Source organism: Notechis scutatus, chromosome 2 (assembly GCF_049901735.1).
Source record: "Notechis scutatus isolate UNSWTSFEM ecotype Mainland chromosome 2, rNotScu1.2, whole genome shotgun sequence".
NCBI lineage: Eukaryota > Metazoa > Chordata > Lepidosauria > Squamata > Elapidae > Notechis > Notechis scutatus.
Window position 1 is genome coordinate 157,526,210 of NC_142010.1, and position 27,847 is coordinate 157,554,056.

At 37.6% G+C, this 27,847-nt stretch overlaps 2 protein-coding genes across 5 annotated transcripts; one reads left to right on the forward strand and one right to left on the reverse strand.

Annotated features, from left to right (window-relative positions):
* Positions 1 to 986: 986 nt before the first annotated feature.
* On the reverse strand, positions 987 to 6,456 carry KLF1 (KLF transcription factor 1). 3 transcript variants are annotated; one of them, XM_026679569.2, is made up of 4 exons: positions 6,344 to 6,456; positions 6,070 to 6,178; positions 2,561 to 3,431; positions 987 to 2,093 (listed from the first exon to the last, which is right to left on the reverse strand). In XM_026679569.2, the coding sequence occupies exons 2-4, from the start codon at positions 6,154 to 6,156 to the stop codon at positions 1,918 to 1,920; spliced, it is 1,134 nt and encodes a 377-aa protein (XP_026535354.1). In that variant the 5' UTR covers positions 6,157 to 6,178; positions 6,344 to 6,456; the 3' UTR covers positions 987 to 1,917. The 3 variants fall into 3 exon arrangements, with proteins under 3 accessions (XP_026535354.1, XP_087813153.1, XP_087813152.1); XM_087957027.1 differs by having other exon boundaries at positions 6,026 to 6,178; positions 6,344 to 6,396; XM_087957026.1 differs by lacking the exon at positions 6,344 to 6,456 and adding an exon at positions 6,316 to 6,336.
* A 4,096-nt stretch (positions 6,457 to 10,552) lies between these two features.
* Positions 10,553 to 26,702, forward strand: GCDH (glutaryl-CoA dehydrogenase). 2 transcript variants are annotated; one of them, XM_026679566.2, is made up of 12 exons: positions 10,553 to 10,714; positions 11,216 to 11,330; positions 11,484 to 11,519; positions 12,795 to 12,938; positions 14,328 to 14,390; positions 15,631 to 15,801; positions 19,707 to 19,836; positions 20,153 to 20,369; positions 23,095 to 23,198; positions 24,044 to 24,169; positions 25,654 to 25,814; positions 25,941 to 26,702. In XM_026679566.2, the coding sequence occupies exons 2-12, from the start codon at positions 11,228 to 11,230 to the stop codon at positions 26,012 to 26,014; spliced, it is 1,329 nt and encodes a 442-aa protein (XP_026535351.1). In that variant the 5' UTR covers positions 10,553 to 10,714; positions 11,216 to 11,227; the 3' UTR covers positions 26,015 to 26,702. The 2 variants fall into 2 exon arrangements, with proteins under 2 accessions (XP_026535351.1, XP_026535352.1); XM_026679567.2 differs by lacking the exon at positions 11,484 to 11,519.
* Positions 26,703 to 27,847: the final 1,145 nt, after the last annotated feature.

The window sequence follows — 27,847 nt, forward strand, 5'->3', positions numbered from 1 at the left end:
TTATCCTCATCCCACCTCAAAACCCAGGCCCCATATGTGTTGACGCCATCAGATCTCTCTTTAGGAGGGCAGGTATAGATTAGTTGAGCCCCCTCATAATATCCTGCATTCTTCCATTGCAAAAACAAATCCAGAGTGAAAAGAAGTGGCAGAGTGCTTGCTATAATGTCTGTTCTCCTATCTCACTGATGAGGGATATCCCTTTTTGGTCCTCTCAGGAGTGAGAATACCGGTATTAATGCTCATAACCACTGTGGAGGGTAGGAGAGGCAAGATGAGCCAGTGTTTAGAGGTGTCCAAAAGTAATCTTTCAGTGAATATTGTTGAGGAAACCAGCGACTCTGAGGCTGAAGCTCAGCTGCAGCTTCTTCAAACTCATAGGAAAAGCTGTTCCCTCAAAAAAAGAAAAAAAAGCTGCAGCTTTTCTTTTGATACAAAGAATAAGACTTTGTTGCCGTAGACCTGTGGCAGCTCAGAACAGCTAGTAACTTTTGTTCCTTTTCAAAATGCCAGGTTTACATATGATTATTAGTCATCTTGGAGCTATATCTAAGCATTCAGATAACAGCTGAGACCTTTTGCATAGCAATTTCCCAGATGTCTCTTGCTTCTCACACAGTATAACCTGAACAGGAAGAGTAACTATACATTGGCTGGATTCATGTGACACAACAACTGGCAATAGCACTTAGATTATATACCACTTCATAGTGCTTTACAGCCCTCTAAGCTATTTACAGAGTCAGCATATTGCCCCCAACAATCCAGGTCATCATTTTATCAGCCTTGGAAGGCCAAGTCAACCTTGAGCCAATGAGAATGGTTTATTATGCATGGTTTATTGAATAAACTATACATAATATACTAAGTCATGTGCAATGGAAGTCACACCTACTGAGTTGCATAACATTATGCCAGAAATATGCAACTCATATTTTGACTTAGCATTGTGAACCCACACTTAAAGTAACAGAACCAAAGGCTCATTTGACATTGAGTGGAGGTCTTTTAATAGCTGCAAGATGCAAGCCTTTCAGTTGGTCTAATCTGCATAAGAAATTACACTCTTCAGCACACAACTGCTCAAAATGAGCTGTGTTCTCCTTTGCATCATAGTTGAGTTTGATGGATATGAAAAAGGAATAACGATTTGATAGGTGCAGGCGTGCCCATTTTTTTCACTTATGAAACTATGCCAGATCCAATAAAGGAACTCCTTTGTACCCTTATTTTTTAGCCCAGGGAAAGGACTACTCTATCAGCCCCTTCAACATTTGACCCTAATAGAAGATAAAAATAAAACTCATTTCCAGGATCTGTTGATGGAAACTTCAATGCATTCATTGTAATACTGCTAGTTATAGACCCTAGCCCTTAGCCCAATTTCATTTATTCAGAAAATATATCCAAGAATGCGCTAGACCAATTGCTTCGGCTGCATTGCTGCCTTAGATCCCTTCCACATATCACTGGCATTAAATAGAAGTAGATCATACCTACAGGAATGTTTTAGACTATGGAAAAGATGATCCCTCCTTACTGCATGGATAATGAAATACAAAAGGTTCTTCTATATCCTAGATGACAATAACTTTGTGGTCTGGAATGCTATTTAGTAGGAAGAAAAAGACACGTAAATACCCAATTTAGGTTTCAAAATATGGTTATCATATAAATGAATTTTTATGGTAGTAATGATAGAGTAACACAGCTGAGATTCCAAAATCCTTCTGTCTGGGAGTCCAACTGGGTAACTAGTCTCTATTACATTCTCTTGACTAATACTACCGGGCAGGGGCAGGTGTGCCTTCTTTGTAGGAAATGGAAACATAGACCCTTTCGCCCATAATCATTATCCCACTACGAGGTTCCCTTGTGAGTTAGAACATCCATTGAAGTCCAAAATGTTTATATTTGTCACACATGTCTCTTCAAATGCAGAGAGAGGTGGTCCGAACGGGAGAAAGCACGCTGACAGAGGTGACACTTGAATGGACGCTGTCCTGTGTGTTTACGATAATGGCGAGTCAGCTCATCTGAACGGGCAAATTTCCAACCACATCCTTCCCAAGTGCAGTGATACGGTTTCTCTCCTGTAAAACAGATAGTACCACTATGTCCTTGTGCTACCACTGGGCCCAAGAAGCGTCATTATTTTAAGTTACACAGTTAACATTCACGCACAGAATTCTGAGGAAACAAGCAGCCCAAAATTACATGATTTCCCACTTCCTCCCCAAGTCTCAGGGTAAAGGGGCCACCACATAGTGCAATATCCAAACCTTAGATATTCAGCGGAAACAGCAGAAGGTGGACTCAAAACAGGTAAGCAATTTCTAAGGCCCCAGAGCAGAGGATAAAATGCTCCAAGATCCAATACCCAGCTGCACCCAGCCTCTGTATCAGGGGTGTCAAACTCTCACCATCACGATGGTGTCACATGACATATTGGGACTTTCCCCCCCCTTCGCTAAACTGGGCAGGGTCGGGGCCAGCATGTGACACATCTGGGCCACGGGCCATGAGTTTGACACCCCTGTTCCATATCATTCTTTCTTACCTGTATGTGTGCGAAGATGAGCCTTGAGATGGGAGCTCTTGGTATATGTCTTCCCACAACTGGGATGACTGCAGATGTGACTAGCAGGCCGCTTGTGGGGCCATTGTTTGTGTCCCTTCCTTGGCTTGGCTATGGCTTCTCTAATAGGTGAAGGTGGTTTCCTGAAACCAAGGAGTGGCAGAGCATGGAGAACAGAATCAGTCTGGTACATTTGAACTCGGGCTTGATATGGACTATGGGAGAAAGGATGGTAACCATTCAGCTGACTGCAATGTGGCAGCTGGGAAGCCACTGCAGCTGGTGGAAGCTGATTGTAAGAAACATGTTTGCCTAGCAAGTGAGGACTTTGCTGTACATAGGCTTCACAGGTTAAATGATAATATTGGCCAAGAGATCTTTGTCTGCGCTCCCTGGGCTGTTGCCCTGCTGCGACAAGAGCCATAGAATCTCCCTGGGCAAAGTGTGGCAACTGATTGTTGGAAAATACTAGGCCCTTATTGGGCTCTGTTATATCCTGGATATAACTGGGTAGAACCGGGTTACAGTTCACAGAGTTCTCTTTTAGCAGGAACTGGACTTCCGAGCTTGAGGGACCAGGAAGTTCTGGAACCTTGGGGCTTCCTGGGAGCTTTTCTCTGACTTCCTCCTCAACTGACTCTGCCTGACAGACAGCAGACATCGAGATCTGGTCCTCTTGGTCAACTGGAGTAAGACCAGCATTTCGTCCCGAGGTAGAAAAATTTCTTAGGAGAAAGTCAAGATCCCAATAGGCTTCCTCATGCTCCTGCTTGACATGCTGGATCGCCTCAGGTTGGTTCGACTCCAAGAACTCCAGAGATGGAGTTTCAGGGCAGTCTTCCGTCTTCCACCACTAGAAAGCAAATAAATAGCTCATGAAATAAATTGCATTCCAGGTATGAAATGCAGGTAGAAGCTGGGGGTGGGGTGGGGAGATGGGGAAACAAGTAGACTCTTGATAGACTTGTTTTAGTAAGTGCCTTTCACTAATTGAAAGACAAAAGTGGGTCACAAAAGTTGTGATGGATGAGCTTCAGAAGCCAGGGCAGGCACAGGCTGGAGCCTGCCATTAAGGTGGAGATAAGAAGCCCACTATCACAAGGCTGCATAAGTTTCTGTCTTACAGTTGGGAGAGGCAGAATGTTAGTTATCTCACTGGCCCTTAGAAACAGGCAACAGAAACATTCACTACTCAAGAGGCTTTTTCAGGCTTGGACAGCATCCTATGGTTGTTCTACTGGAGACTTTCAAGGACTACAGATTAGAAGAGTAGAATATTTAACATTTATTCTTTGAAGAACATCACATTATTGTAAAGATTGAGTAAATACAGTACAATAAAACTGTTTATGATCTGTGTATTATTACAGCCAGGTAATCAATACAGAAGCAGCATTTATTTCTTGCTAAAATTGGATTTGATATCATAAATACAGTATCTCCATTGCTTGTATTCAGGTTCTGACTTGCAACTACAAAATGTATGATAAAGTATCATTTTAAATTTATTATGACTCCTGGCCACCATTTTATGAAATTATGCGATGCTGCAAAGGATGGACACGATCAAGGCCGATCTAGAGATCGCGAAGGCAGACCCGACATACGTGGCAGACAGAGAGGCGTGGAAGCAGTACTCAAGGACATTAGCGGACCTCGCCAGAGCGCGAGACAAACGCTGAAGAAAAAGAAGAAGATGCGATGCTGCAAAGAAGAATTAAAAGCATAGACACTATTGTTATAAATGCAGATAACATTAGGAAAACTTAGTATTAAAAACTAATTGACAAGATTATAAAACTATGTTGTGAATAAAAACTCTTTACATACTAAATATTATGGTGAAGTAATATGTAAATACATATATATATATATACACACACACATACAAACATATATACATACACACTAATTTTATATAGATATAGATATAGATAGTATTTATATATGTGTGTGTATTTATTAATAGTTATGTATTAATATTAATAGTATTAGTAATGTTAGTTTCCTGTGTGAAGCAATGGCAGCCAAAAGAAAATTTGCAATTCCTCTAAGGATACTAGAGTTCCTACAGTAAGAAGCAAATCAAACTGTTCATAGAACCATGGATACTGCTACTAATAAGTAGAATTATAGGAGCAGGGTGCAAGAAGTTATAGAAAAAAAAATCCAAGAAATGTGTGAGCTAGACTTTTAGGGTTTCTCCAGATCAGAGGGACAGATTCCCATCCAATTTTTTGAATTCCTTGTTTTCCTATTTAAAAAAAAAACAAGATCTGCCTGAAGATGACTTCTGCACACCACAACATGCCACATTTTACTGGGCCTAAAATATGCCACTCAACTATTATTCTGTAAGCTTGTAATATTTTTCTTTATGGATAAACTACATTTTAAAAAATAGGTTACTATACAAAAACAACCACATGTATGCACTTTGCAATATAGCATTTCAATTAAGGTATAACAACTATAATACAATGGCTTCTGCTTGGAATTTGGCAGTTTTAAACTATCTTTTTTTCCCTAACTTCTGCTTTCCAAGTGCAACAAGGTTCCTTTTCCTCCCTATTAGTACCTTAATCCCACCATAAGTGTCAAAGGACAGGTCATAATTCCTTGCAATTTAGGCAGTCTCCTTTTCTATATAGTTTGTTCTAATAAAAAATGTGAAGAAACTGACTTTAAAAATAAACTATGATGCATAATCAATGTAAGACCAATAAAGCATGAACTGCAAGCTAGCATGGTGCAAATTTAGCTACTACAAATAGTTCGTGATTCAGCCGGTGTGAGGCTACAGCATTTTATTCAGCTAAAACATAGTTTAATCATGAATTTGTCTTTCAAACCATAAATATGGGCAATGGGAGGCAGGCCATTTTGTTCCTTTCATATTGATTACCAGATTATATCAAGAGTTCCAGATGACTTCAGGAAAGTTCCTTCTGAGAAGCATTATATCCACTGATTTGACCCACTGATTAGACTTTAGCTCTAGTTATTTGTGTGGGTCTTATCTACATACACATCTCTTAATTTAAGGTGGGAAAAACACCCTAAAACTACATGACATTATCTCTCCCAAACAGACATGAAATATGTTCCAAACATGCAAACATTCTACACATTTTTTGCATTTAAGCTTAAACAAGCACAAGCACTCCAAAATCACCAACTTCTATTTATGTACCATAATTAGCATAATGTCCTGTTTTCCCTTTAGAAAGGTGCCCCAAACATTCTGTTCTACTTTCTTTATAATGGGGCAAGACCAAGAATGCCTCAGACTCTCTTTCCTCCATCTGACTATGCAAAGGTTTACATACAATACCTTGCCACATCTTTCTGCAAAGGAACCCTGATTTTGTAAGAAACAGCCTTGGTCCAGCTGGGAGCCTATATTTATTAGAACCTTCCCTCCCTTCAGACATTTTTAATTCTTACCAGAGGACACATTCAGCCAGCCAGCATCCCCCACAACTTCTCACCTGGAAACCTTCAGATTGTATATCCTGGAAATTGTTAACACTTCCCAGGATACCAGCTGGGGGTAACACAGCCTCCACGAAAGCCATGGCTTATTAAAAAGCTATATCCCTGAAAGAAAAGAAGGAGAAATTAATAAGGTAGCATTCCACCTCTCAAATCTTTGCTTATTCCTAGCTACACACTTCTTAGGTGTAAAAGTTTGCTGTTACTCTCTCATATAAACACCATCCCCACCCAAACATCACCCCTTTCTTTCCATCTTTAAGAGCAAACCTTTCTACTTTTAGGTGTTACCATCAATATTTTTCTTCTTTTAATTCTTTCCTTCCTCAGTTTCAACAAGACAAGATTAAATGAAGCTACCTAAACCAATCAAAAGAAGGGGGTGTGACTAGTGAAGGAACAAGCTGCAGCTGGATTAGGATTAACCACAATCAACTTGTTTGCAGCACGTTTAGTAGATACTTTTTTAAATAAGAGATAAGGATGAATTCAGTTCAGTCAATTGTCAACTTTTGTTTACATTATATACATATATATATGTGTGTGTGTGTGTACTATATGTGTGTAGTGTATGTATGTGTGAGTGTATTTACATATATGTGTGTATATATGTGTGTTATTTATATGTATTTAGTTTATTTAGAATATAGAAGTATATATTACCCCTGAAAGAAATAATGTGGACCAAATAGTTCTAATCTGGACTGTTGTTGAAGTTTAAAAAAAAGATCAAACTAATATATATTATATTGTTATGTATTTTACAAATTTAAGAATCAAAGGAAAGCATATATTTTGCAGTTTTATAGATGCTTTCAGTATTTAAGGTTATTAGTAAAAATATTTTTTCGTAGCCATTTTATTTGGGGGGGGGAGTAGATTATTTAGCACCCCAAAACTGCAATTTAAAACCCATCAGGGATTAGCCTGCAGTCATACGTACCTACTCAGAAGTAAATTGCATTAAATTTAGTTGGATTACATTTCAATAAAGATTATATGTTTGCATCTGAAAGTCCTTTAAGACTTTGTGCAATACATAATGCAATTTTTAAAATATACACCTAGAATGCCTCACTAACTTCCACGGGCTCTAGTTATAGAAATGCCTTGGTAAATAAAGTGAGAGCTTTGGGATGTCTCTAAGAAAACTATCTGCAGATCTAACAGGGAGTGAGTGAATCACCAGTTTTACACATGCAGATTTATAGTAGTCTGGTTTACTGAGCTTTGAACGAATTTTTCTACACTCTCTAGCTTAAAATACCATCAGGCTAAGATCATGACTGAAAGGGAACCTTGGAGCAACATTCACAATATAGAAGGCAATACAGTAATGTATAAGAAATAAAAATACATACTCCATTGATTGTATAAGAAATAAATGTATAAGAAATAAAAATACATACTCCATTGATTATAAGGGAAATGAACCTTCATGGCTCATATTGTGCACACTGTCAGAAAAAGGCTACTGGCGTGGGGGGGAGGGGGGAGTTTTATTTGCAAAATCTCTACAATGGTATATATCATAATCACAAAACACCCATTTCTCTTGAAGCTGACTAGCAAGTTGTTTCCCACTAGTTCTCTTTTAAGCCCCCAAAAGTGCTTCCTACCTCCCCAGTTTAGTCATTTTTTCAGATAAATTGCAAGTCACATGCCATATTGAGTTTTCAAGAAAACCCAGCACTTAGTTAATAAAACTATCTATTGGATTATAAATCTATGGCCCCCAGCTATGATGGCCATTTACTGTTCTTGTGTGCTTTACTACTTTTCCTATGTTAAAGTCTTTTTAAAAGGGTTGATTTCTTTTCACTTGTACATGGAGAGCAATTCTCAGGATAAGATATATGATCCTAATCCGAGCTTGCATAAGGGGAATGGAAACTGAGAGATAATGGCTTCATGACTAAGCATGCACTTGAAAGAAAGCCCTCAGTTCTTCTGACATAGCTGACTCTAATGATGGCAGAAGCAAATGGAGGAATCCTCCAGAAGTGTGTGGAGGAGTTAAGACTGTGGACTCTACCTTCATCTTGCCTTCCTCAGCCACACTAGCCTCCGGCTGATATTTTGGATTGCAACTCTGCTGTGCAAGGACAGGACAGCCAAAAGGGTGGGCAGCTTTCAGCTGGGGAAAAGCATAAATACAGATTAACAGCTTGCCTTGGGTTTGTATCAGGAGGTCTCAGAGGGGTCTGGCAGCAAGCTCTGTTCTGATATAGTACTGAGGGCTAACACTGTCTTGCCACTGAGAGGAGAGACACTTTGAAAAAAAAGGTTACATTGGCCCTTCCTAATGGGATTGAGAAGGAAAATCAATCATAGACAGGAATAAAAATCTTACGGTAGGGCTGGCTTAGGGTAGCAAATGAATGTGATTCATTTATGATTTAGTATGAATGCAGAAACATGCAGGAATTGAGTAAACTATGGTTAAAGCAAGGGTAAGTAAACTCTGCATTTTATGCAATTATATGAGGATGGATAAAAGTCCCTAACTTCAAACATGCACACTTGGGTTAGATTCTGTGTCTTTAATTATTTTCAAGGGATAAAATAAATGAACAAGTGACATGCAGAATCCAACTGTTGTTCTTTTATAAAGAGATAAGCTGCAGCTGCTAAAATATCGTGGTCTACCATTATATTAAAAGCTCAAATTGGGGATGAAGAGAAGTGTTTATTTTATACAAGCTGAATGTATAACACGGATTATTTATTTATTTAGCATATGGCACGTGTTAGCTAGGGGTCACCGAAGTGGCTGGCTGCCTCTGTGAAAGGAATTTTTTTTGGCGGGGTGATGTTTTCTTTACCCACAAAACGCCTGAATGCTGGTAGACATTTGGGGAGGCTCCTTTCTTTTTCCATGCACGGTTTATTTACTCATGGGAATTGAACCAGCTGCCGACCTCAGTAGCGCACAAGCCGAGCATCTTACCAGATGAGCCACCGCTATATAACACTGATATTTTTGCAGGATCCAATCTGGGTTGGTCACTGGGACCAGAGGTTTAGTCTTCCAAGCTTTTGGACTCATGCTAGAGCCCATCCTCAGGAAACTTCTCTTTTGCAGAGTGTATTATTAGCCTGGAACAAATATATTTGCCTTCATTCATTGATACTTTCCCTCTTTGGATATGTTGACTTGCCAGACTGTGAGAAAGAAATTTAGATTTTAAAAATCATTACCTGAAAAATATGTCATTAAGAGGTTACATTAAGATCAAATGTAAGTCTGGATTTGGCCCAAAATGATCATTGCACAAAAAACTTTTTACCCAAGAGAATGCGTTATTTGGGTTATTTCATTCATAAAGAATGAAATGTGCTTATACTCTTTAGCATGACCAGACTTGACCAGATTTTAGTTACCATAGTACAAAAAAGATATGGAGGCTCTAGAGATTAAAACATATGAAGAATGGTTGCAGAATCTGGGTATGTCTAGTCTAACTAACAGAAGGACTAGGGGTGACATAATAGCAGTCTTCCAATTATTGAGGGTCTGTCATAAAGAAGAGAGTGGCAAGCTATTCTCCAAAGCAAGACAAGAAGTATGGAAACTAACCAAAGACAGATTCGACCTACAAACTAACAAGAAATTTCCTGACAGCTAGAACAATTAATCAGTGGAACAGCTTTTTTTTAGAAGTTGTGGATGCATCTACACAAAAAAATTTAGGAAGAGTTTGGACAGCCATTTTTCCAGAATGATATAAAGCCTTCTGCATGACTAGGTGGTTGGACCAGAAGACCTCCAACTCGTTATTCTAAAATGTTAACATTTGAAGATTTATTAATACCCAATAAAATTAAGATGAAGACAATGGAACAATTAGCAACAGATGGACTTTTCAATGATTTTTCTAATAATCTAAGGAAAAAAGGTTTAACATGGATAGAAAAGTGGGGGGAAAATAACAACCCAGAGTTGTAGTTCTGCTTGAGGCATGAAGCCAAGCCTGATTTGGGGGCCAGTTATGTTCTCTTAAGCCCTACAAAGCAGGCAAGGGCAAACAACGTCCAAGCCAAGAAAATTGCAGCAACCAGTCCTGGCAATCGCTAAAGTCAATAATGACCCAAAAGCACACACATAAACTCCATCGTTTGGAGGTCTGTGAACCAAGACCTCCACACTATGCAAAGAAACACCCCTTTAAGCTGCATAGCTCTTACCAGGATTGGTGCTCAGCGAGAAAAGGTGCAATTTTTGAAACGTTTGAAAAGTGTCATATATGTGTTAAATGAGGCAAACAAGCAAAATAAGAAACAGCAATACAAGACTGAGTGGGGGGGAAAAAACTGCCAAGGAACGGCAGAACCCGAGCATTTGCCGCCTGAGCCGCTTCGGGACTTACTCACTCCCCACCCCTCCTTTCCCCGGCCGCCCAATTCACCCCGCCCCCGTCGCCTGCGTCGTGGCCACACGCCTCCTCCGTTTAGCCAATGGGAGAGGAGCGCGCCGCCATGCGCGGCTAGGAAGGAAGGGCAGGCGAAGTCCATTGGCCTAAGGAGGGGCTGTGGTGAACCCGGGAGGGGGCGACGCCTTACTTGCCGGCCTGTCAATCTTCCGCGAAAAAGCTGGGAGCAAACCGTGAAGAAGCAAAGCCTCGATCAGCTCCAATCTCGGTCAGTATTCCTTTAAACCACGGGGCGAAGTGCTGACCCTGAAATCAGTGGCGTTCCCAGCACTTGTTGGTAGGAGAAGGGAAATCTCCGACCGAATCCCTTCTCTTTTCCCCCTAACAACAGCCGCCTCCCCCAGAAGAAACCCCCCGAGTTGTGTTTTCTGCTCTACGGAGCGCTAGGCCCCATTGCTCCTTCTCGCAAAGTTGGATCGGGTTTCTGGAAGTGGGCCTCTGTTTTCCTAATTTACGGGTCCCTTGAATACCTTTTCCCATTTCTTTCCCCTCATTTTATTTCTTTAATCCTAGGAACTATGCCCTGTTTGTTTAGTATGTGGTGCTTTAATTAAATTCTTGCTTCTGTGTTATAAATAGGACTGAACTGAGTTCTGGATATCACCATTCTTCTATTCCAGCATTTTGCTGGAGAAGAAGGACAACTGCACTTAGTTGAACACTCCAGTGACTTAGGATCTTACAGTTTTCTTCGTTTGACCTTTTCCAGAATTTATCCTCCATGGCGCTAAGGTTACCTAGCAGGCTATTTCTGCAATGCAGAGGCAGTATAACAAACTTATGTGATACTCGAACACAGAGCACTAGTGCACCTGTGCCAAAAGGTCAGTGACTGATTTTTGCTATCAAAGTGAGGGTAGAGATAGTAGGGCCACGGCTAAGAGATAGACAAACCTATTTAGTATTCTTGGATTTTATGGGGAATGAACACAACAGTTGGATTGAGAAATGGGCTTATTTTGTCACTTGTGTTACAGAAAAAGAAGGAAAACCTTTGGTGAATGGATCAAAAGGTAAAAACATTATTTCTTGCCAATTGTGATTTAGAGCTGCTTATCTGAGCTTATAAACGCCAGTCACTCTTGAAACAGCATTCCTCCTAGTTCATACATCCTTCCATTGGGAAAAATTGAACATCTATTTGCTCTGATGTATAAGATACACAAATCACTGTTAATTCCTCGTCATTAGTTTGGTGGGTCTCAGGAAGGATGTGAGTTTCCAGAGATCTATGCATCTATAGACATAGATTAGATTTTGATTAGATAACTAAAAGATTTTATTCCCTCAAAAATTGGTTCCAGATAATCTGTTCTATAAAATACAAACCATTACTGCCACTAACACAATTGATAATTTTATAAAACTGTTGTATATATGTGTTCCCAGAAATAAGTCCCACCACCCTGCCAACAAATAACAAATTATATAGAATATAAACTTTGACATGTATATTTCAGAGCCATATAGTATGGTTAAGGCATGGACTTAGACTAGAAACACGTGGATTTGCATTCACTCCTTGCCAGGGAAATCACTGGATAATTTTAGGGAAGCTGCTGTCTCTCAGCCTAGCACACTTTTCAAATATTCCAAAATGAAAGCAGATAGGTGAAATAGAATAATTAAGGCTACAAGTCAACACTTGAAAAACCGGTGAATATGTATAAAAATAACCTGTCCCTTATAAGGGTTTTCCTCAGTATATGTTGCTCTTGGAATCATGCATACTATCCTTTAAGAAAATCTTTTTTTACACCTTGAAGCAAAGATTCCAAATACAAAACATAGTTTCAAGAAAAATGAATTGTATCACTGCAGTTCTGCAGTTTGCCTGTATACACTAAAGTGGACAATAATCTTGGGGTGTTTGTGTGAGAAAAATCTGTACTGCTAGGCAGAGATTTATACAGATTTGCACTTGCCAACTACACAACTTTTCAGTGGCATTCACGTTACTATCTATAGCAGTGGTTCTCAACCTTCCTTATGCTGCGACCCTTTAATACAGTTCCTCATGTTGTTGTGACCCCCAACCATAAAATTATGGCTTGGTTCCTAAGACCATTGAAAATATGTGTTTTCCGATGGTCTTAGGTGACCCCTGTGAAAGGGTCATTCGACCCCCAAAGGGGTCGCGACCCACAGGTTGAGAACCACTGGTCTATAGGGAGAACTGTTGGACTGTGTACTTCCATTATTTCAGCAGACCTTAAACGGTGCTTGATGAGGGAATTTCTTTATCAGTCCTTTTGTTCTTTAGGCTAGCTCTAGCTTTCTTCTTCCAGTTCCGAAAGCGCAGTTTGACTGGCGTGATGCCCTACAATTGGAAAAGCTTCTTACTCCAGAGGAAATAATGATGCGGGACTCATTTCGTGCCTATTGCCAAGAAAAATTGATGCCCAGGATCCTCATGGCCAATCGAAATGAAGGTAACTTTGTATTAACAATGTGATGTCCTTCATACTTTGAGGCTACAATCCCTTGGAACTGCTGGCTGACCTGAGGATGATGGGAATTGAAATTCAAAACCTATGTAGGGCAATAGATGGTCTATTATTGCTTTATGTATTATGACATGTTCTCCCCTTAGAAATAGGGAATCTCCTGTTTGGCATTTGCTGAATATGCCAATACATTAAATAGCTAAGTTACTTATTCAGCGGCCCTGTGGGAGCAGAATGGGGGGCAGTGGAAAAATTAGTAAATTGTTTTGAATCAGTTTTAAAAAGGCAGTGGTAGTATCTCTACTTATTTTAATTTCCTTTCAGATACTAAAGTTCTCAGAAGTGATAATGACACCTATCTAGAAATGTCAGAAATGAAAATATGTGTGTATATAAATCAAGGAGAGCCAGTTTGGTGCAGTGATGAAGGACACCAGGAGATCCTGCCTTATTTTTATCCTGCCTCAGGCATAAAGCAAGCTTTTGGACTATTCTCTCATATTCAGTCCTAGAAAGACAGTGAAGGCATACCATTTCTAAATTGTTGTCAAGAAAGTTGCATGAACTAATCCAGAATTAGGAATCAAGACTCTCTTGAAAGAATGTACATTGTGTATGTGTTGTTAAATATTCATTATTTCAAATGCAATCTTACCTGTGGTGATGCAGTGATTAGAATGCAGTAAAGGTAGGGGCTCCTGTGGATTTTACTCCACTAGTCGTTGCTGACTATAGGGGTGGTGCTTAGCTCCGTTTCTTGGCCATTGAGCCAGCGCTGTCCAAAGACATCTCCAGGGCCATGTGTCTAGCATGATGTCACAGAGCATTGAAGTGGTACCTATTTATCTATTTGCACTTGCATGCATTCAAATTGCTAGATTAGCAAGAGCTGGGGCAAGGACAGGAGCTCACCTCAACATGTGGGGCTTGGATCTTGAACCCAGGCTGCCGGCTTTCAGCTGGCAAGCCCAGCGTCTTAACCTCTGAACCACCATGTGCCCTATAATGCAGGATTGCAGGCTAACTCTGCCCACAGCCTGGAATTCAATTCTCACTGGCTCAAGTTTGACTCAGCCTTCCATCCTTCCGAGGTTGGTAAAATGAGGATTCAGATTGTTGGGGGCAATATGCTGACTCTGTAAAGCTCTTGGAGAGGGCTGTAAAGCAGTATGATGTGGTATATAAGTCTAAGTACTATTGCTATTAAAATACTGGTTTTCATGTAAATTCAGTAATTGCTGACTTCGGGGCTCCAGGCATTATCAAAGTTACTTATCAGTATTATAACATGCCTCTATGTTGCATAACAGGCTTCTGCAAAATATAGATATTTTAATGCATATTAAAATAGGTTTTCTCCTATTTTCGTTGTAGTCTTTCACCGGGAAATTGTGTCAGAGATGGGGACCCTTGGTGTCTTGGGCCCAACCATTAAAGGTATTGTCAAACATTTTCATGACAGTGAGTGAGCTCATATCTGTAGCAGAAAGGGAGGATTTTTCATAACTTTTTCATGTTTCTTGGGAGGAAAAGTTCAGAATACATCATGTCTCCATTTCAGCTATAGTTTAAGTATTTGATAAATCATTGGCACCACCTTTCTACCATAGGTATTTGTATACTTCTTTTATTTGACTGATCAGTTCTTTGTTTCTGCTAGTTTGAATTTGTATTCAGTCAGTGACTTCAGAGTTTTATCTGAAGTTTAATTTATTCCTTAATATTTCATTATTTGTCCTATAAGAGGAAATATAGTTACAAATCAATGAACGAAAGAATAAAGTATGTATGGAAGTATAACAATATGATGTATTTGGTTGTGCTCCTATCTGGTTGTGGGTTATCTCGCAGAATTAAACATTAGATTTTGTTTTTAAATGCCCTGTTATGAATTGTGAAATGCTTGAAAGACCTTCTTAAGATAAGATGATAAGGTAGGATACAAAATTTTAAAATCCAGTGTCAACTCTGAGGCAAATGTGGCTGAAGCCATCGTGTCCTGCCTCAGAGTTGCTACGAAGCCTGAGAAAGAAGGGGAGGGGGGAAGTAGATAGCCCAGCTTGCAGTCAAAATAAAAAGTCTTCCTGTGGGAACCAAGGTCATCCGAACAGGTGGCTGGTGAAAGGAGAGGATGAGAGGAGCCTGCCAGCCGTATTCATTGGACTGTTGACACTGGGGAGGGGGGAGGTTTTCTTTTAATTAGGTGAAAACCACGGAAAACTTCAGAGTTGGTTTTCATCAGCTGTGCCGATACGATATATCCAATAAACATGATCTTAGAGGAATCTACCTGCCTCGGAGTCCTGCTTTTAATGGGTGCATTACTTGGAACGCTGGCATCCAGATTTAGAAATTACCAATCATTTATCATATTTGAAATACTAGGGTTACTAGTTTTAGAGACTTAGTAAAACTTGGTTTTAGTTCATATTAGGGACTGTTGAAGATGTAACAATTACTTTGTATCTGTAAGATATATTATAAAATGTTTGAGGCTTCTTGGAGTATTAGGTCACTGTTACGAAATTATTAATAAATTATCCCCTTTATTTTCATGTTTCTTTCTAAATATTTGGCAGGTAGGATCTTCCAGGAGAGTTACTGTACCTAAGTGGGTTACAGGCTGATTTCTAGACACAGACGGGTTTATGATTAATTCTCCATTCTTTTGCCTTAGGTTATGGCTGTGCAGGAACCACTTATGTTGCATATGGACTCCTGGCCAGGGAGATTGAGAGGGTGGACAGTGGCTATCGGTCAGTCATGAGTGTTCAGTCATCTTTGGTGATGCATCCTATATATGCATATGGGACAGAAAAGCAGAAACAGAAATATCTTCCAGGTCTGGGTGAGTTAATAGTTTAGAAGACTGAATGCAGAAGATTATTCTGTAGTTACATCAACACTGGTATGTTTTATCTCATCTATTATTATTATTGCACATACATGAATATCTATGTATGCATGTACATTTGCGTCATATTTAAACTTGCTCTAATCCTCTTATTTTTTTCTATAAATTTTATTTTATCAATGTATAAAATATAAAGAAAAATAGGAAATTAAGGAAAGAAAAAAGAAAGGTGAGATGACCCGGGGCATGGCACTAAGGCAACACAGCCAGAAAATAAGTATGAGTCCCTTTATTTGCTCCAACTTTGCCCCCAATATTCCGGTTACTCTCCGGCCTGGAGAAAAACTCTCCCATGAACCTACAACAGCCTCTGGCTGCAGATATTCCAGACCAAACGCTGTAAGCGAATAACTGCAATCAATCACTCCAGCAGGGCAAGATAATGAGTCCAATAATTCCAGCAAGGCAGAGGCACGTCAATAATTCACAAAACAGAAGGAATGTCAGGAATGTAGGCTAACACAACGTTAGGTGAATTCAGTGTTTGTTCCTGACAAACGCCCCTCCCAATTGCTTCTCTTTTAAACTCCATCTCCAGGTGTACCTTGTAAAGGGAATTGGGGCCCTTTCCTTCCTCGTAAGCCACGCAACCCATGTTGTTCTCTCCTGCGTTCTTCCCTGTGTGCCCTAGGATGAGGAAGGGGTGGGCTTTGGTCTTCATCTGAACCCCCTCTCTCTTGTTCTACCTCTCCCCTGCTGTGCCCAGCCTGACTTTGCCCTTCCCCATTTTCCTCCACAGCCGCTGTCCTAGTCCCTGTCAACTTCCCCCTCAGATTCAAACTCCGACAAAAGGAGGAAAGAAAGTATGAGATACAAGGAAAGAAAGAAAAAGGGATTGACTTCTGACTCTTTTTAGCACAGTACAAGATAACAACATTACAACCTCAACTTTTTACTTTTACGTATTAGTATATAATTAGCCATTTCTATAACAACAAATCTATCTAATCGACAAAACCAAAGTCAGCACTTCATATTTTTAACAACAAAATCCAGAAGTGATATCCAAATAAAAAAACATAAATATATACTCCTCTTTGAATAGAAAATCAATTTAACCATTATTACTTTATCTTCTTGTTGAAATAATATGTATTTTTATTTGCACTTAATTTTTTTTATAAACTATCACCATTTATATTATTAAAATTCACTGTATTTTTTCAGATTAAAGGGAAAATATTTTTTCATCCATTTTAAAACACTAAGCTTTCCTTTAAAAACATTTCAAAAACATTCTCATACATCTTTTTTTAACTTCCTCTTAGTATAACATATTTTAAAATCCACATTCATACCAATAAAATTCCAACTAACTCCAATTACCTCATTACATTTGGATCTTATCCTCATAGAATATTTTCTTCTTTTATACATTCTTCTTAAAACTCTAGATTTTTATTTAAGCTAATACATCTTTTTCTTTTTAACATAGATATTTTAACATAGATATTTTCCAATATACTTTGTATTATATTTTACTAACTAGGAATTACTTAAGCATTATATATAAAGGAAAAATACATTTTCAAACTTTAGATTAAGATTTTCTTTCAATTACAAATATCAAACCGATGAAAATCCATCCTAATTCCATTGACTCATTACGTTTAAGTCACTCCTTGCAGCTTCTTTTTTTCTCAAGGATTTCTCAACCTTGTGAATATTCATGTGAAAAAAGTCCCAAACATATTCTTTTAAAAGTTTTTAATTTTTTTGGAGCTCTTATTTTTTGGAGCTCTTATTTCAATTATGTTGGGAGGCTTCTATTTAAAGCATCATAATAAAAATTGGTGTCAGGTTTATATTGCAAAATTACAGTTGACTCGTCTGCATTGTCAGCTATTTATGAAATTGCCTCAGTGGTTTGGTAACTTTCTACACATATTTGCATCTTTGAAGTAGTTTGAATAGTCTTTTTAACATCCTTGGAGCATAGCTGTTCTATGAACTGATGGATTTTATTTAAAGATTTTTCAAATCTCTAATAATTTGCTCTTCCATCTTCTCTTTAGTTAAAGAATAGCTTTTTTGTAAGTCACTTAAGAATTGCTGACCAATCAGGAATCATAAAAATCAGAAAGTTTTAGTCCCCCCACCGCCCAGCAAAGCAGGCTAAGCTACAAATTACTAAAAATAATAAACTAGAACCACAACTTTCTGCTCTTATATTTCTCCATCAATTTTTTTTTTAAAAAGATAGTCCACACTTCCTTATTTTAGCTGCCTTCTTTCTTGTTGTTTAACAAGAAGAAATCCCCCAAATGGCACAGATCTTCAAAAAGGAATAATAGGCTATAGCTAAAGAGAGCCTCTTTTAGCTTAATAAAGATTAATAGTCCTTAAAAATGGCTAAGAAATGAAAGGCACAATTTTGAAAAATTGATTCCAAAATGGCTACTTCTTCAACAAGGAACTGATTGCAGCTCTGCCCCCACAGCTTTCAGCACACAAGCTGCTTCAAAGAGCAACTCCTGAAGCTACTTGCAGACCTTTGCTGTATTGGAGGATCTTGAGGGACTTTCCTTAGCCCAGGAGAGTCATATAAATTAAAGGAATGCTGGTTCCTTCTGTTGATAGTTGAAGCAGCTACATTCCAGGGGAAACCACCTCAGGCATCCTTCCCTGGGCATGTAGTCTGTTGGCCATCTTTTCACCAGAAGTAAACTTGCCCTAATCCTGAAGGGAACCAATTTTATTCTATCCAGCCGACATCTCAGCATTCTGTATGTCCTAAAAATGTGTGCTTCACAGATCATATTGATGTTCTTACATTTGATTTTTTAAAAGTATTTTAAAGAGTTCTTTGTACTAGAGATTCTCTTTTTTATCTATTTTTATCCTATATTTTGTATTTTAGAAAAGTTCCGTTTTACAGTGTTTCGATTTGCAGGCTTTGGAAATAACAGTTAAAACTTGCACAAGACAAAATTATAATTATCTCCTTTATTCACATAGAAGACAGTGATGTTACTGTTTTGTTTTCTTGAGTATCTCAAATCTCTTCCTTTATTTTCATTTTTAGCATGTACTCATTACTGTTCTGAAAAATAGTGATGTAATTCTTTTCCAGATTCTCTTTATCCTTCAATTTAAATTTGGCTGAGGTTTTTTTTTAAATTTCTTTAACCCTAATAATTTTATTTTTATAGTTTACCTATTTTAAATTATTAAATTATATTTTAATTTCATGTTTTAGTTAATTGTTACTTTGTTCTTTTCCCCATTTCCCAATACTTTCCTTCCATCTTCTGGTTTGGCTCTGTAGTTCAAACCAACTTCAATTTTTTTCTTTCTGGTTCTGCTGATTTTTTTTACCACAGTTTATTAAGATAGCTTCAGGTTTTTTTTTAAATTTGTTTAAAGAATATTCCCTTTTTAAAAGTAAATTATATAATATATATAATTGGTTCATAAAATTTGTGAATTTTTTGCCTACCAGAGTCCATAGTACAATGGTAGCTTAGTTCTCATCGTTAATTGGTTCCGGGAGGTACAATGTGTACCCAAAAAATTAGTATCAAACAAATTCCCATAAGGAATAATGCAGTGAATCACAAGCAGTTGACACTTGACAAGTTTGATCCTTCCAGCTCTATTCTGAATTGAAATCGAAATTAAGTTCTAGCTTGTGCATCAAGTACCAAACAAAGGATGAGTACCAGGACAAAATTTTCACATCAAAATTTGTTGCATGCCAAATTTGATGAGTTTCAAAGTGGTTGAGTAGCAAGGTACCACTGTAGATTTATCCCTGTGAAGTTGTTTGAATAAGTGAATAAGTGAATAAGGATAATTTGGGAGTTGCTATACTGATCTTTTTATTTTTTTGATCATAGCTAAAGGAGAGTTGCTGGGCTGTTTTGGGCTTACAGAGCCTAACCATGGAAGTGACCCTGGTAGCATGGAGACTCGGGCCCAGTACAACTCTTCCAGGAAGACCTACACACTCAATGGTTCCAAGACTTGGTGAGGTTTGCACTTGTCCTCATGTATGCAGATCAGGATAGGGAAGTAACTTAAGCCGCTAGGATTATTTTAAAATAATTGTAAAACTTTAAGCCTCTGATAATTATGGTAACAGTTTTGAGGGGAAAGGACTGAATTAAATTTTGTTTCTGAAATATTAGATACTAACTAAGCTTTGCTCTGTTCAGAGATAATTTTCACACTGTATTTCCCCTTTTAGAGTGGGCCATTTTAGCTACTTAAATTTTAACTTGATTTCTATAAGGAATGTGTTGAACATTGCCAAACATTGACAATATACTTGCTGTTCTTTTAGGATCACTAATTCTCCAGTGGCTGACCTATGTGTAGTGTGGGCTGTATGTCATGATGGCAAAATACGGGGTTTTCTATTGGAACGAGGAATGAAAGGTCTTTCTACCCCAAAGATTGAGGGCAAATTTTCATTACGTGCCTCACTTACTGGGATGATTATTATGGAAGATGTAGAAGTGCCTGAAGAGAATCTACTACCCAAAGTGTCTGGACTCGCAGTAAGATCTCTCCACAGTCCATGTGATACTCATTGGCATGTGCAGTGGGACTACTCATTGTGAATGGTGCAGTGACCAGGAATGCTACAAGAAGTGCTTGCCCGAGTTTATTACCAGGGGAAGTTGAGAAAGATTGAAAATACATTTTAGTTGAAGTTTAGCTATAAGGTTTGAGCTTATTTCATTATGAATGTGAAAATTGCATTGCGACAATAAGTAGTAACTGTACAACTAAGGAACAAATATAAATCTAGTATTCCATATTTGTTTATATTATGAGGTCCTGTCTTTGAACAACCTCCTTCAAAAGAGCCATATCAAATGCTAATTTCAGGACTTCCAGTTTGAAGGGCTTCGGCGACAGACAGAAATCCGCGATCGTGCGCGGTTTCTGTCTGGGCTCGCCGCTGGAGCGCCCCGAGCCGGCTGGTTTCGGGGCTAAGCCACCCCGTAGAGGTGGTGAAGAGGGGGGAGACCGCCAGCAGGGTTGAGGAGAGCCGCATCTCTCCTCCTCAGCTGGCCATTACTCCCTTTCCTGAAGGCGGTTGCAGCGGTGGTCAGAAATGGCCACCACAAAGGAGAACTCAACCAGAAAAGAATGTGCAGGAGGAAGATAAGAAGTGAAAGTTTTGGCTGACCGGGTTAAACTGTAAAAGCAACAACTAAGGTACCCTGGAATTTAAACTTACAAAAAATAACATCACTCCCAAAGAAGAGTCGGAAGCAGCGAAGGAAAGTGAAAAGGGAAAGGTTTGGCTTTTTTTTTTTTGCTTCTCTCTCCTTCCCTATACTGACAACTAAGAGACTTAAATAAGAAATCGGAAAAATCCGCTTTGACATCAATAGGCAATTAAGCTGAAAATAAAACAAAATGCCAAAGGGATAATAAAGATTTCTGGACATTAAAATTTTCTTTTTCATAAGCAGGAAGGGAGAGAAAAAGAATAAGGGCAGGATCTGAAAGATGGAGGAGACTGCCTGGAATTAAAAAGAATCTACAGTAAAACTTCAACAAGACTTCTAAAAGATACATTTTAACTGAAACTTTGCAACTAAATAGTAACCCCAGGAAGAGAAAGTGAAAAAAAAGAGCAAAAAAGAAACAGCTTGCATGTATTTGGATTATTTGGTGATCTTTGGATTCTTGGTTATTATATTTGAATGACTAAAATCAATCGGGTGGTTGTTTAAAAATTTATATAATGCACCACTTCTGGATGAATTGAAAATGGAACTTAAAAAGTACAAAGAAGATGCACAAGAAGGGAAGGATTTTTTTGGCTTCGTTTTTCAATTCTTAGAAATTGGGATTTGGAACTATGAGAAACAACAAGAAACGACTGCAAAACAAGAAGACTGGGACAAAGAAGAAGCCATCTTTAATGAACAAGCAATTTTATGTGGGGAAGAAAAAGGAAAGGGGGGGAAAGAGAATGGAGAATTTAAGACTTAAAAAAACAACCAAAGAAAAGAAAAATAATTCGAAAAATAAGTATAATACTGGAAAGCAACAGAAAAGGGGAATACAGAAGAGAGAATTAGAGGTAGAGAGACAAGGGGGTAAAAAGGGGAGAGAGAAGAAGAGAAGGAAGAAAGAAAGGAAAAGAAGTTACAAAGGACTGGAGCAAGATATAGAGAAACAGGACCTATTTAGAGATAATGGGTGAAAATCTAACTGAAAAAGGGATTCTGTAAAGGTACATAAGATTGTATTGTTATATTAGTAATAGAAATAACTTTAGAAAATTGGAAACAACGTATGATTAAAATGAGGGATAAAATAGTGTAATTTAGTGAAATGTTTGTGAATAAAATAAGCGAAATAAAATAAATGAGAAAATTGAATTAGGAAGGAACGGGAACATTTTAATTAGTTAATGTTTTATAAAATATAAGTGAAGGGGGGGAATTAACTATGGAAAGCTTATAAATGTTCCCATAGAAGTATGATATTTAATTGAAAAGTAATGTTAAAGAAGTTAAGACTTTAATGAATATTAATATTAATGATAGAATTGAATTGGAATGGAATGTTGTTTTAATTATATACATTTATAATTTTTTCTTTTTTTAAGAATACAGTGTGTATTTTAAGAATGTACCAAGCAGAATCCGAATGGAAGTTATGTATTATATTGAATGTTACAACTTTAGGGAAAAGATATAAAGGCGTCATACTCCAATCAGTAACTACAGGAGAAATTTTGTTTAATGAGAAAAGATAATAGATAATTGAAACAGGACAGACAAAAAATATAAATACAATGATTTGAATTGAGATGAGATAATTAAAATAAAATTGAGAAAATTAAAAGAGGGGAGAAGCTATGCAGAAAATGTAAAATAGTAATAAGATATGGATATAAAAATGAGCATGAACCTGAATTTGTGTCTGTATGAAGAAATGTAACCTGGGATTACGCTACTTTCAAAAAAGATGTTTTATTTGTATTTTTTTTTCTCTTTGTGAAAACTCAAAATTTACAAAAAAAAAATAATAATGCTAATTTCACAGGCAGAGTGATTTATGTCATTATTTTAAAAGCAACTTAATATGTAGAAATAAACTTTAGGGCACTCTCATTTGTAAGCTTGCACAGATAGCTAGTAGGCAGATGGTAGATGTGAATCATGTGGATGATCCTTGGAAGTGAATATTTTTTTGGAACAGAAGGAATATTAATAAATTCCTTCTCTGAATTGTAATGTCTTTCTCTTCCCACAGGGACCTTTTGGCTGCTTGAATAATGCACGTTATGGCATCTCCTGGGGAGCACTGGGTGCTGCTGAGTTCTGCATGCATACAGCCAGGCAGTATACTTTGGATAGGTAAAGTTTCGAGATTTCTGGAGAGATATTCTAGAGGAAATGGCATGTGGTTACAATGATGCTTACATACTAATATGTAGGTATCCTTTATTTCATTTACACAAACCCTATGATTGTGATACGATCCCACAATGTCAAATCATGTGGAAGATTTGTTTCAAGATCATGCTGAGCATCCTTGACTGAAGTCAGATTTGAAAAAAGATACCCAGCAATGGCAGTTTTGCTAAGGATATATTGGATGAAAGGAGATCCCTAAAGTTATACATTTTATTTATATTTCATGGATTCTTAACAGATCCTTAGGTCCCCAGGGTTAAATAAATAATAAACTCAAGATTATTCATTGATGGTTTTCATTTGTATAGTTCCATGGTCATTTGTTATAGGGAACATATTTAGGATCACTGGATAATAGAAGCAGCTTCAGTTTCAGATTTAGATGTCTCCATAATTTTCTGTAATTCTCTTTATATTATTTAAACTGTATTTCCAGTCCTAAATCATACTTCAGGCTGGACTTTGTACCCAGAAATTATTCTGTAAGTTATTAAGTTGCTTCTCATGTATCTAGTTTGTTTGTCTGTATGCTGTTCTTCCACTGAGTTTTTCTGAGTTTTTCCAAGTTTGCATCTTACAGGATACAGAAATGACTTTATGATATTTCATCTGCTCTTTGTTATATCTGAAATTTTCTTTAAAATTAACCTGATGTGCTTAAAAGCTTCTCCAGCAAGATAGAATCACCTTCTACATGATGATCTTCCAGATGTTTCCAGTATTTTATCAATTCTTTTTTCCCTATGCAATGGTTTTAGCTGAATTATCTTATCCATTCATCTTAGAATGCAGTTCAGAGCCCCCTTGGCAAGAAACCAATTGATCCAGAAGAAGTTGGCTGACATGCTCACAGAGATCACTATTGGCTTACAGGCTTGTCTGCAACTGGGGCGCTTGAAAGATGAAGACAAGTAGGCATATATTTGTATATGTGATTAATGGCAGAATTGTGAATAGTGAACTTTTTTTCTGAAAAAAGTTTTAGTCAAGATAAAATGGGTGTACTACTTCATTTTGTATCTGGGGAAACACTTTAAAAGATCAGTACCTCTCTGCTGGAAAAAGATAGAGATAAAAAGGAGGATCAAATTGTTCTCCTTTTTTAAACCCACAAATTGTAATTTTTTTAGTTTTTCAGTCCCAGCATTGCTATGTGCAACAACAATAATAATAAATCATTTCTACTCACTTTGCTGCAGCTAGCACACATCTAGGACTATTGCAGAAGGTAGAAATTAGAAATTATACTCTAAATATAGTAACCCATTGCCGTTTTATACTAGGCATGAGAGAAGGTCTCTATTAAGCTTCAGGAAAGAAGGGAGAAAAAGGAGCTAAGTTTAAGCTTAAGAGAATATAAAGCCGAGCTGCAGTTTCATTTCTCAGAAGACAATCATCTGTGAAATATGCGCAGTTAAGCTTGAACCAACTGAGAAAAAGAGCCTGATACTATAGTGCTCAAGCCTGTGCTTTTAAAAGCAATTAATAGCAAGAAGAAGAAAAAATTGCATGACCACAAGATGTGGTTAGTTATCGCCATTCCTTCCTTTTTCATCATAATCCCAATGAAACTCTGGCTGTGGTGGTAGCTGTAGAAAGAAAATATCAAGTCGATAAAATGAGGATCCAGATTGTTGGGGGCAATATGTTTATTCTGTAAAGCTTCTCCCCTTGGGAACTGGGTCGTGCAAGTGGTGGGCAAGCAGGAAGTGGGTGCATTTGTGGAAGTGTCATGTGTGCACGCAAAACCATCCCTGATTCATTATTTTTAGGGAGGGAAATTCTTACATCTTATGTACCTTGGTCCTCCCATCCATTTTTTAAGTGCTTATGCTAAGTGTGATTTCTGTCATATCTGACTTGTTATCTGTTTTGTATGAAAGCTGTTGAGGTAATTCCCCGTTAGGAGAGTAGTGAGAGTAGTGAAGAATAAAACACACAGCACACAGCCACACTGTATAGTAAAATGTAGGTTTTTACTTCCAGTAAAACGATTAAGCAAAGTTCAACAAAACAGTCCAAGTCATTCACGGTTAAAGCAGTCAGTTTTCAGTCCAGGGATAATCCAAATATTAAAGTCCAGTATCAAAAACAGTTCAGTAACAGACTTACATCAAATCCAAGAATAACAGTCAATAGGGAAAAATGGAGGAACAGCAACACTCTCAAGAAAAGGACAGAACAACCCAGGTTTCTGGCTCCATCTAATGGCCGTTTGAGGAACCACACCCAATTACAATTTTAGTATTCCCTTAAAGAGACAGTATTAAAATGTCTATCCTGGTTTATATATTTTCCAACCCAACTATTAGGTGACTTACATTCTTAACAAAAGCCTAGGGACTAAGCCCTTTCAACCCTTGCTTGATTTTAGCGTTTGTTCTATGTTCCCCAGGGAAACTCCTGAGATGATCTCTATGCTGAAACGGAATTCCTGTGGGAAAGCCCTGGAGATTGCCCGGCAAGCTCGTGACATGCTTGGGGGCAATGGAATTGCAGATGAATATCATGTTATCAGGCATGTTATGAATTTGGAGGCAGTAAACACATATGAAGGTAAAAAAGGATTGTAATTGTGTCCAGCAAACATGTTATTTAGAAACATTTTCTATTACTTTGCTTCATTTATATATTAATTTTTTTAAAGAGACAATTCTAACATTTTTCCCTTTTTGTCTTCAGGGACTCATGACATCCATGCTCTCATCCTTGGTAGAGCTATCACTGGACTTCAGGCATTCACAGTTGGGAAATAAATACATTTCCCTAGACTTTAGTTTTTCCTCTACATGATTCCAGTTGGGAACATCACTCGGGATGGTTTATGATGCTAGAAGATGAGCATGGACTGCTTCTGCTCACCAGATTGTGATCAAATTATTCAGTTCAACTCGATTATTTGTAAGCTGAAACAAATCAGGCATTTAAAAATTCTTTGTTGTTCACCAAAAATACAGAAAGAAATTAAAAGTGCTGCATTATGCTAAGGGAAAAACTTTTTCTAATTGGTAGAAGGATAACACTGTGGTCTAGAAAATGTTTTGGAATTGTCTAATTATTTTTGAGACAAACTATTTGGGTATGTAATTATACGAAATTTGATACTTTAAAGCTGACTGCTGTTCCAGGATCCAGTCAGAGTCTTGAGGTCTGTCTATACCAGAGTGGGTAATCTACAATTTTTAGTTTTAAAAAATCCAGGTAAGATTCTTCTTTTTGTGTAAGAGGAAACTCTAATACTTGCAAACACAGAAGACGAAAATCAGAATATACTCTGTGCTCTTCCTGCCATGTGACATAACTAGCTGCTGTTTTTAGTGCCTTTATTGACAGTGTTAAATAAAGACTGATTTTTTTATATTAGAACACATTTTTGATGGCGTGTTAAGCTATTTCAGCTCAGATTCTTGCCCCTTTGAATAAAGTCCCCATTGTGCTTTCAAACATAAATTTAATGTGATGAATTTCCAACAGTAGTTTGTATAGGATAATTAGTTGAAACCTGATATGCTAATATTAGTGACCAAAGAAAATTGGCCTTTTCTGTAAGCCGTTCTTTCACATCTTTATTAGCACTTTTAATTATGTAGCTCTTTGGATAGAGATTACATAGAGAAAATAGTCCATTTCTACCCAAGGAGACTGTAAGTGACACTGTTTGTCATAAGTATAGTGACAAAATTAAAAAAGGCATTGGGTTTTGTCACTATACTTGTAAGAGAATACTTGAAGTTATCTTTATTTAAAGTAGTAAAATACTACTTGTAGCTTTTGGTTGTTACACTTCTGCTGTGGTTAAGAATTCAGAAACCAACGAGTGGGGTATGACAATTCTGATTTCTTATTGTTAGGGTTTAGATAGAATGTAGTAAGGTGGCTTGAAAACTGATGTATGGTATTCCAAAATCAGTGATATTGGGTTATGTTTCACAAATAGCTGGGAATTTTATAATTTCATATGGTTCTTAACAAATATATAATTCAGTAAATTTTCCCTATCATCAAGATTCAAATATAATATATATTTGGATTCTTAATTCACTATATTTTTTATATGCAGTATGACTTTTAAATGTTTATAACTGAACAAGGAGAGATTTAACCTGGAAGTAAGGAAAAACTTTCTAAAAATGAGAACAATCAACTAATAGAACAGCTTGCCCTTGGAAGTTGTGGAGCATTCTCACTTCAGACTTTCAAGAAGAGATTGGATTGCCATTTGTCAGAAATGGTGTAGGGTCTCCTGCTTAGGTGGAGGGTTGGACTAGATGACCTAGTCCTTCCAACTCTGATTATCTGTTATGTGTTATGTCAAGGTTTTTGTTTGTTTAATCTATGTACTATAACTAATATATTTTCTAAAACAGAAGTTACATTATGAAACAGTTAAGACTGTAAGACATGAGGTCCAATCTCTGAGCCTTGAATGTAGCCCCCAGAGACCACCAAATATTGCCAGCACATTATAAAAAGGAAAAAATGATTATATTTAAAGAAAACTTAAATGTAATCAATTTTTTTCACGACTCCACAACCTCCTTATGCCTGATTTTTGGGGTAGAAGTCTCATCATACCACTCAAAGTAGAA

Bases quoted from the DNA above. Each gene is read 5' to 3' on its own strand.
- GCDH (XM_026679566.2), top strand. From the start codon at position 11,228: ATGGCGCTAAGGTTACCTAGCAGGCTATTTCTGCAATGCAGAGGCAGT. The intron at 15,802-19,706 runs GTGAGTTAATAG...TTTTGATCATAG, and splicing joins GAAATATCTTCCAGGTCTGG to CTAAAGGAGAGTTGCTGGGC. The intron at 25,815-25,940 runs GTAAAAAAGGAT...TTTTGTCTTCAG, and splicing joins GGCAGTAAACACATATGAAG to GGACTCATGACATCCATGCT.
- KLF1 (XM_026679569.2), bottom strand. From the start codon at position 6,156: ATGGCTTTCGTGGAGGCTGTGTTACCCCCAGCTGGTATCCTGGGAAGT. The intron at 3,432-6,069 runs GTGAGAAGTTGT...TTTGCTTTCTAG, and splicing joins TACAATCTGAAGGTTTCCAG to TGGTGGAAGACGGAAGACTG. The intron at 2,094-2,560 runs GTAAGAAAGAAT...TCTGTTTTACAG, and splicing joins TCATCTTCGCACACATACAG to GAGAGAAACCGTATCACTGC.